Source organism: Glycine max, chromosome 13 (assembly GCF_000004515.6).
Source record: "Glycine max cultivar Williams 82 chromosome 13, Glycine_max_v4.0, whole genome shotgun sequence".
NCBI lineage: Eukaryota > Viridiplantae > Streptophyta > Magnoliopsida > Fabales > Fabaceae > Glycine > Glycine max.
Window position 1 is genome coordinate 24,327,043 of NC_038249.2, and position 10,907 is coordinate 24,337,949.

At 35.1% G+C, this 10,907-nt stretch overlaps 1 protein-coding gene across 1 annotated transcript; it reads right to left on the reverse strand.

Annotated features, from left to right (window-relative positions):
* Positions 1 to 7,080: 7,080 nt before the first annotated feature.
* LOC100802259 (serine/threonine-protein kinase-like protein CCR1) lies at positions 7,081 to 9,895 on the reverse strand. The gene has a single exon (XM_003541361.5). The coding sequence runs from the start codon at positions 9,516 to 9,518 to the stop codon at positions 7,230 to 7,232; it is 2,289 nt and encodes a 762-aa protein (XP_003541409.1). The 5' UTR covers positions 9,519 to 9,895; the 3' UTR covers positions 7,081 to 7,229.
* Between the last annotated feature and the right edge of the window lie 1,012 nt (positions 9,896 to 10,907).

Here is a 10,907-nt window from a genome sequence, read left to right on the forward strand (position 1 = left end):
ATTATACTTATCTGTCCATTTCTATGAAATTTGCCTGCCAAAATGCATGCTTGAAGTAGAATTCTTAATGCCATGCAGCGAGTAGCTATTGATGTTTGGAATTGACAGATCTTTCAAATTTTGTAGCAATCCACAAGTGCAAAAAGTGTCATCCTTTACCTGGTGTACTTTATTTTTAATCAAAATCATTAAATTAGTCTAATTTTAAAAAATTTACTAATATAGAGCAAGTCATACTTTACAAATTAATTAACCAAGCAAGCAAGTACAACTTCTAATGGTCTACAACGACATTTTTTACAAAACCTCTACATTTACAAAACCTAATATTGGTTTTGTTAACCTTCCCATGGAAGATTCTATGCTTGTTAACGTTCTATAAATTCTATGCCACTTGGGTAATTGAAAGACCAACGTGCTCTTGCCTTACCGATTTGTACTCAAAAGAAATAAGGTCAAGGATTCAAAGGATGCATAGTAATGTCTCTTAAACCTCTAAAATAAAATATACATTTTAATTCGTGCCTTGGAATTCCAACACCTTTATAACATGGATACAACAATGATCACGCCCAAATTTCCCCACGCGCAGAATGTTGACATCAGCTGAATTGGTAGGTGGTCAAAGCCTCTTTTATGTGCATACATTCAGTTGCCCAATTCTCTCATTGAATGGAAGAATTATTCCACAGAATAACATGTTAATACACAGACATGTAAGGCAATAAAATAAATTTGGCAAATATCTTAATTACCATTTTTCAAATATGTAATATTAGTGATTACTTATATCTTGTTATATTTCACCAAAAAAGAAAACCTATATCTTGTTATATATATCAAAAGGTTCAATAATGCATATATTCCTATTAATTAATGAATAATTCTAAATCTTTATGTAAGATTCTTTCATTTTGATTTCTAATTACCAATTAAATAAATTATTAAATATTTTTATGTTTGTAAAGCATTTAATATATTGTTTTTATTTAATATTTTCATTATAGATAGTATATTATTTATCCATATGTTATAATTTATGCAGCTGAATCAGTTGAAAAATTAAACTTCTTAGTCATAAAAAAAATACTAAAATTGATAATTTTATGTGTTAATTCTCTTATATTATAAATACAAGTCTTAATTCTTGAATATAATTAATGAATGTACACACTCTCCTTCTCAAAAATTCATCATGTCAAATCATTTTTATGCTCGGAATTTGGTTGTCTTCAGAGATCATCTTGGTCAGTGGTTGGAAGGTTTTGCAGGATATTGTGGCTTCACTACTAACCTGAATGCCGAGCTGCTAGCCATCTACAATGGCCTCCGTATTGCTAAAGAAAGAGGTTTTGTCTCTATCATTTGTGAGTCCGATAGTAAAGTTGCCCTTGATCTCATCAAAGATGGAGTCCCCATAGTTCATCCGTATGCATCTTTGATAGCTTAAAATTTGTTCGTTCTCAGCAAATGCTTGGAGCATCTCCTTTCAACATGTGCTTAGGGAGGGGAATAGGATTGTTGATTGGCTTGCTAAGTTTGAAACTGCTACAAATCTTGACCTTCAGCAACATTTAAAAAATATAGTTAAATATGAATAAATATTATTAATGTGGTTATGTGATATTTTTTAAATGCTGTCAAAATTTTAGTAACATTTTTATTAAGTATTAGATAAAAAAAATATTACTAAAAATCAAAATTGTGATAGTGTGATTCTAGTAATGTTATTCATCCTTTTACGCACTAATCTACTTGCCCTACTGAGTTGCATGTATGTCTGTTAGGCAATGCCCTAGGCACTTTGCACCCTAGAGGCATACAGTTTTTCTTTCTGTTCTTCTTTGTTGTTTTATCCTTTTCCACTGATAAAAAAAATACTCATCGTGTCAAATCATTTTTATCTTTTTGATTAGCTATTTTCTCAAACAAAATTTTAACTTTTCTTAATTCCATTAATTAATGTTTGAATTTGTTCAATTGATGTTAAATATAATGAAAGTTGAAAATCATCAATAAAGGAAATCTTTTACTGTATGAATCAAATCAATTTTCCAGATTTTCCAAAACTAAAAAGTTTAATGCATATATTTTATATTTTAATTAAAAAAATTGGTAGCCGTTTTCTAAAAACATTTACCTGCATTTAAAAGTATTCGTGCAATACACACAATATAATACTCATTAGCAATAAATTAAACTCAGTTTTGTTGAGAGCTATGCATCACTATAAAAATAACCAAAGTAGTTGTATCATACGATAATTTGTAACGATGTGAAAACTAGCCGGTTCTTTCAATTATTTCATGAAAGCTGAAGTAACATGGTGGTGATTGATAGTCTAAAAATTCAAAAACAAGACAGACAAGTATTTTTTTGTCAGCTAAAAATTGTAATTATATAAATTCACGGTACCAGTGGTACCAAGATTGAACTACAATGCTCGAATACCCACTGACTTGTTGCTCAACAGGGGAACCACATAACAGATTACATAGACAAGAATGAAATGGTTATGTTGTATTTATGACAGCAGTGTATCATAAATATGCGAATGATGCATCAAAACTTTTGATCCACGACCAAGTCTGAAATGAGATTCCTGAATGATGTTTGGCTTTTGAAAGGTTTTCCCTCTAAATATAATATATGCTATTCCTGCAACTCCAAAGAACCCAACAAGTACACCAGATAATCTGCCACCTTGCTTCCAAAGAACACCACCGAATGCTGCCATTAATGCATATGAATCGAAACAGGAGATCACTGTTTTGATGTCCAACCAATCAGAACAAAATTTCCACACTTCCTTTGCATGTTTGCAAACAAAAAGAGTGTGTAACAAGGATTCATCAACACTTCTACAAAAAGGGCAGAGAAATTCACAACCATGCACTGATTTCCACATTCTTCCTTTTCAAGCTATCTCCAGAAGGTAACCTATTTCTAAGGAGCCTCCACAAGAAAATATTAACTAATTTAGGAGGCACCTTGATATTCCATGCTTGCATGAAGATGTCATCCTGATCACAAACAGCACCATAAGCGGATTTCAGCCACTTCCAAGAATCCAGAATGTGTTGTTGCAATCCCCTTCCAACCTATTTATCATTTGTTTTTCCCACTCAAACCACTCATATATGATATTATTGCTTTTTTTTTGGTAGGCAAAAAATATTATATATAATAATAATATGAGTGTAACAGGTAATGTTAGGCACAAAGAAATACCCAATGTAACCGTTACAATGCCCACCAAAGTAAACTATAATGCAAAGTAAAATCTTCAATGGTTAGGCTTTATTTATGACATGAAGCCATAAATACAATATAACCACTGCAGTTCCTTGGCGCACCTCAAAATCACCATTCCTCTGACTCACGGTGGCTCTAACCCCACCACAAGCTCGTGTATGATATCAACTTGGCAAATGCAGTATTCATATCAACAATAAATACCACCAACAGTTCACCAATTATGGCCATACAATTACCGCTACACGTAGTAGTATGCATTTCCTTCGAGAGCCATTCCTCCTAAACATAGTTATCCCCTGCATCAAAAACCCTCGAGCAATAAATTGATCAGCGGTAATACTCTTCCAAGCTTGCCATGATGCTTGGAATAGTTTATCCTTCAAAGATAGCCATAACCATGATCTAATTTTTGTTGGGAAATTAATACTCACTGTTAGATAATTAACACTCCCTCAAATAAAATTGCTTACACTCACAAAGGATAGTAAGAACAAAACAAAGATTATACCATAGAAAAAATAATAACAAACATAATATGGTTCGACACCTTTTGTCTACGTCCACGGAACCGACTCAAAAAGTATGATTCAAAAAGTATTTCCCTATCACAAAAATGATTACAAGATTGTAACCCACCCCAAATAATATATCATTCTACAAATTGAGTACCCCACTCAAGGGTTGCAAGAAATGATAACACTCTCACACAAAAATATTTTTCTCTCAAAAAGTGATTTTGTTTCCCAATTTCTCTTCTCACACATTTTCTATTCATGTGTTGCTTGTTCACTAAATATTTTTTCTATTTATAGGGAAGATTACTACCAACTATAATAAATAAGTTCTTTTGGAAGTTGAAACAAAAACATCTTCCAATACATCCATTCAAGTAAAGTTCATCTAATATAATATAATCTTTCACTTTACATTTAAGTCACCTAAACATTAATGATAAAAATTTAATTCTCAATATATATATATATGCACTCTATCTTTGGCTTAGAACTCTACAATTTTTACCAACTCCATCACCTTTTTGTAGTTTTTACTGCCATTATTAAAGATAATTGAGTTTCTGTGAAGCCAAACACTCCAACTCACTGAATGCCACACAATTTCCCATCTTTGATTTGAAATTGATCCAACTCCCATGATTCACAAACCCCTGAAAGACAGAGAACATACTTCCTGCGAAAAAGTGCAGCTGAGGAAGAGATGTTGTACAATTTCCAAATGTTGAGAGCAGAAGGGGCCAGAATAATTGTTGTCTGGCAGTGTCAGTCTTCTCTTTAGCAAGTTCCCTTTTGTTTGGATTCTGTCCTGAAGCATTCTCCACGAAAATGCTGTCACGTTGGATGGTATTTTTGATTTCCATTGCGAAGAAGCACTGAATATGCATCCCTCCCAGAAAAAACTCTTGTGTCATTAGAGTTCCAAACCCATTTATCGTTTTCCAACTCTTTCATAGTCACAAGGCTAAGTCTTCGAGTAAATTTTTCTCCATCTCCTTTTTCCATTCAAATCTTTCTCTCCTCCAATGTAACTCCCGACACCACTACCCTTGAGCCCACCCCCCATGTCAACTAGCACACCATTCTTCTTTTCGGATAATAAGAACAACCTTGGATACTTTGAAGTTAGAGTTTCCTTCCCACAAATTTTTGATGTCATTGCTTGATAGGGCAACTGCACCCCACTTGTATTTTTTTTAAGAAACTCGTGCATGGAGTATTAGCATGTGTTGAATACCATTGGAAAGTCTAAAATGTAATTTTACCAAAGCAAGCCTTTTTAACTTCTCCTTTCAAATATGTTGGAATTCGTGCTATCAATATTTTAATGGAAAAACAAACATACAAACATACTCTATATGATTAGCTAGTTGGTATAAGGAAAGTTTTTCATGAAAGAGAATCATAATTTAATTTCCTAAAAGGGTTTCCATAAAAATTTAGTTCCTATAATTTTGTGTTTGTTTCATTTTAATTCCTATAATTTTTTATTTATTTTTAGTTTACGTAAGTTTCTATATTTTCAATTTAAGTTCCTATAATGTTTTTAGCTTATTTTTAATTCATGTAAATTTTGTATTTTTTTAATTCGTCTTTTTAGGATTTCATCTTTTTTTTTTTTATTTCTAGTCCTTGTAACCTCGAGCTTTTCCTATTTCAGTCCTTAAAACACAAATTTACAGAGATTAAAAATGAATCATAAAACTTACATGGACTAAAAGTTAAAGACATTAACTTATATGAACTAAAAATAAAAGAATAAAATTAAAAAACTAAAATTTTTATATACCGACTAAATTCATATTTAAGCTTTTTGTCATATTTTTGAAAACCAAAATCAGTTTTTTATGTAGTTTCAATTTTTTCCAACTTTAAAAAAAATTTCAATATTATATATTTCCTTTAAATTGTTCACTAAAAAGTTAATAGGTCCATTAGTTAGCTTCTATATTTTTTCTAATCCGAAGATAATAAGCCTACCAAAAAAAGAGTAATTCTCCCTCCCTACATAGGCCCAACTTGTTCAAAGGACATAATTTATCCGAGTTTGAACAACAGTTAACTAAAAGACTATTGCTGTATCCACTTTTCTTCTTTACTAAGTCCATTCTCCTTCCCTTTTTCTAAAATCAAATTACCCATCCCAAGACACCCACACATTACCACAGTCGTAAATAGTGACCAAGTATAAATATTTATAATGAATATTATCACACCCTAATAATTAAAATTGTACTATATTAGCACTAATAATATAAAGAGTCTTCATAATAATTACAACTTTTTGTAAGAACTTATTGATATATTTATCAAAAATTTATATTATTACAACTTATACAATTTATTAAATAGTTGCCTAAATTATATTATAAGATTGAAAGTTTGAAACTATACTAATATTCTCTCGCGCACGGAAGCAAACGTGAGAGAGGAAGAGCTTTCTAACTAACAACATTTCCATCTCAAAATTGATTCATCTGATACAATTTTGAACCTTGGTATGCCTTGACTTCATAATAAAATATTAAAATTTAACGAATAAACACACTTAATAACTAAGGAAAGTATTGAAAGCATAAAAAAAAGCAAAAAAAACTAAGGAAAGTAGTGAACTTAGGCAATCATATTCATATATCTCGGTGCTCTTATATATATTTCTGCAGTGATCAAATTGCAGATGGGCTCTTCAATTGGATGCAGTGTGGCATTGTAACGGGATTGGCGCCAAAAATATATCAAATAGGAGTGTGCATATAAACTGGTTCGAATCGAATCATTTTCGAACTGCATGGAACTAAACTAGTTTTTTTAATTCAAATAGTGTAATAAAATTCCGTGGATTTGCAAGTGTTACTTCTAAGCATCATTCCATAACGATCCAATAGAAATATTCCTTACTAATTAAGCATTCTTCAATCGGTATATAGTTCAATAGGCTTCATTCAAATTTTTAATTCGCCAACAAAATATGTCGAGGTAAAAATTAAAGTGCTACTGCTGGAAGTGTGACGAAATTACTATTCCCAATTGCTAAATTGACCAGAGTGTTGGTTTCAAGCAAGAACAAGGTTGCACATTTATTGAATCACTAATGCCTGACCAAAAAAATTCATGTTGTGACTACAATTTTAAGTCACTGTTGTACATGTAAATTGACTCTATCTATATGCTGGAGATGGTCCTGCTTATATGAGAGGGAAAAAAATTCACATTAGCATGTACAGATAAAAACAAGTGTGTATGTTGTTGCGATAATGCCATGTCCTTGTCCTTCACTTCGTGAAGATTAGGAAAAGTAAACCCAAAGAACTACTACAAAGGAGATAAGCAATCTACAACAAACTCGAAACAATTTACAATCGCAAAAGAGAGCTTTACTCACAGAATTTTATGAAAAAAGATATTTGTGGATGGATCAAAATTCAAAACAAGTTTCTTCTCACAGGGCAGTGACTAATGCTATAAGAACAATCCGTCCTTCACAATTTGCTCCAACCAAGATGCTATATCTGACATAGGTGGACGCTCACTTGGATTTTCTCTCACAGCAAGCTCTGCTATATCAGCAAGCTTGAGCAAAGGCTCAACATTTCTTGGAAGAGCCACATACCTATCAATTATAGCAGCACCTTTCCCTTGTTTGATCAAAGGCACTGCCCACTCAACCACGTTGGGTGGAGTGTAATCCCTATCATAAGCCTTCCTTCCACTCAGAATCTCAAGCAACACAATCCCAAAATTGTAAACATCACTTTCTAGGTCCCCGTTGAGATCCTTGTCACTAGAAGCAAGAAGTCCAAAGTCTGAAATCCTTGCCCCCCACTCCGAATCCAAGAGAATGTTGGAACTCTTGAGATCCTTGTGCACAATGGGAGGAACAAGTTCCTTGTGAAGGTACTCAAGCCCCTTCGCGGCCTGCATCGCTGTCTTCAACCTGAGGCTCCAATTCAGCGGAGAAAGACCACCGTGGAGGTGATCATAGAGCGTCCCGTGAGGCATATACTCGTAGACAAGCAACCTCTCCCCCATCTCCGCGCAATACCCCAACAAGTTGACAACATTACAGTGTCGAATTTTGCAGAGAATCTCCAGCTCCGTTTCAAAATCGCGGTTGTTGGTGTGAATTATGGTAGCAGCATTCGCTCTTTTAACAGCAACCACTCTCCCATCAGCTAATGCAGCCTTATACACAAACCCATAACTCCCCCTCCCAAGTTCATTAAACTCCTTAAACCCATTAGTAGCATCCTTAAGCTCAGAGAGCCTGAAAACCTGAGGCGCACCGGGGCACGAATTAACTGAAAGAGTAGAGTTAAGAGCAACATTCACATGATCTTCCTCCTGATCCGGTTTCCCGATGCAAGACTTGGATTGCTTCTTAGTCCTCTTTCTAACCATAAAAAGACACCCACAAAGCAAAATAACCAAAAACCCCAACACTGGACACCCAACTATCACCACCCATTTACGTAAATGATGCCAATGCAAATGCAAATGCTGCCCCGATGAGGAGTGGAGTCCACAAACACCAAAACAAGAACTGTTCTGACAAAGAGAACAAGCAGTGCAAACTCTATCAGCATTCCTAGAACATTCACTAGACAAGAAGAACCCTTTGGAACAATTTGACCCACAAGGCGAACAAATCCTCAAATCCTCTCTAACACACACGCTCGTCAAAGCTAGCTCATTGAGCACACTCACATTGAAAGCAAACTCATCAACCCCACACTCACTAGCCCTACAGAGTCCAGGGCTCGAAAGTTCCAAAGGAGGATCAAAATCGGGTTTTGAAGCGTTGACCAACCAACAATCCAGAAGAAGATCATCTTCCCTGATCCCGCACGTGGTGAAATCCGAAGAAGCAATAGCCATAAAGCCATTACCTTTTGGAATAACCGAAGAATTCAAATCACCCCAGCATTCAACTTCATGGTTATCCATTCTCACGCCGCAGAAATGGTTGGCCCCGGCGGATAGAGAGACTAACCGAACCGAATCTAGCGGAGGGTCCGAAAACGAAACCGGGTCGCCCCAGCATTTTAACTCGCCGGAAACGTTGAAAACGCCGCACACGGCGCTCCGACCCGCCGCCAGAACCGCGAAGGTGTCGGAAACATTGGAAATGTTTCCCAAATTTTCCGAAGTGGGTCCCCAGCAGATTAGTCCACCGTCGTTTACCTCGCCGCAGGTGAAGCCTTCACCGGAAACAACCCTCTTCACCTCCAGATTCGATATTAATTGGTCGATGAACTTATCACTCTGTTTCGCTGTCAACGTTTTGTTGGCGGTTTTCGTGATTTCCCAGCAGTCAACGGTGCCGGAATCGCGATCGGCGTAGTAGGATCCCCGGATGGCGCAGACGTGGCTCTTTCCGGCGGCGACTTGGGAATAGGCGGTGTTCCGGTACGCCGGAGGCACGAGGATTAGATCTGCGCTCGGTCTGGTTACAGCACTCCAGCAAAAGGCTTGCGAGGTGTTCGCTAAAATGCCGCAGAGAAATCCCTCCCCGCCGGAGAGTGCTGACATGGCAGGGAGGGCGTTGCTGACGGTTGAGAGCGACGGTGACGTGGCGTTGCTCCCCCAGCAAATAACGTCCTGCTTTCCACTGGCATCGATGGAGCAAAAAACCTCGTCTTTTCCGAACGACGCAGAGATTGGTCCCATTGCGCCGAACCCGTTTGCATTACTGCATAAGAAAAGGAATAACAGAAGAAGAAAGAAGGAAGAGTGAGAGATAATTTGCATGGTTGGGTTGGGTTGGGAACAGTGTCATTCATGTGTTGTTGTTGTTGCTTGGGATCATGATGATGGTTCTGTTTGTGTTTGCTCTTGGCGAAGTGAGAACCTTGTGAGCGAGAGAATAGTGATGCGTGATGACGATGAAACAACGTGGGTGTCGCCATTTTTACAGCTTCCATTTCGACCGTTACAACCTCAATGTACCGAACTTGGTTTAGTTACTTTCCTCTTTCTTTTACTGTTAGCTTTTGCTATTAATGTTTTTTCTTTAATACGATATTAAATATTAATGACCATTTAATTTTTTTTTTTTTGGTGAATCTAATGACCATTTTATAAGAACAAGAATTGACTACCATTCCTGATCTACTTGCTTTATTTTATTTTGTTGTGTTGGTTCCGAAAAATGAAAATAAGCTTATTCTTAAAAAATACGTTTGACTTGAAGTGAAAAAAACTGTAAATTTTGCGTTGACTTAGATTTTGTTTTAAATTTTATTCCAAATATTTTATAGTAGTAATTGTTTGAATTGTGTGTTGACTGTAACTGTTTAATTTCTAATTATAATTAGTCTATAAAATTAAATTGGAAAAAATTCACCGGATATACTAATTTGTAAATTTATTCCTCGATTTTCAGTTTTGACTCTTTCCTTGAATTTTATAATTTGGTGCACACTAGCTTGTTCCTTAAGTGACAGTCACATTGATTATTATCATTTTTTTCAGAACATACAAATCATTACAAGATTTGAATAAAATAAATATTAAATTACTAAGTCAAGCTTATAAGTCAATCAAAAATCAAATACTAATATGATAAATAGTCGTGACGGATTTAAGACGCCGAATTAGTGAAGGCAAAAAAGTTTACTTGCCACTAGTGTCACTGGAGAGTAATGGGTTCAAATATAATAAACGAGGTAAAGTACATTTTTACACCCTGAATTATATATAGATAGGTCCCTCAATGTAAAATAGTTAATATTTGTTAACTTCCTCTCAAGGCCATGGGCCCAAATCTCTCACACTAACATTATTAACAAAATTAATAAATTAAAATTTGAATAATAAAAATGTTAAATAGTTAATATTTCTCACTAGATATTAGTATTTCATACACTCACACTTGGAGATCAAACTACTAGCGATACAAATTATTAAAATAAATTATACCCTTTCAAACAAAATATTTTTTATGCCCACACTAAAGAAGAATCACACTTATATAGTCAAGAAACCAATTATGTACTAATTATGGCAAATCTTGTTGGGGGCATGCGTTTACAGTGTTGGGAAAGTACCGTGTAATTAAACATTGGCCTCCCCGAAAAGGTGAAAGATAAAAAAACATTGTTAATTTGTGTGTTTGTCTGAATGAAGTGGGTGTTGTGT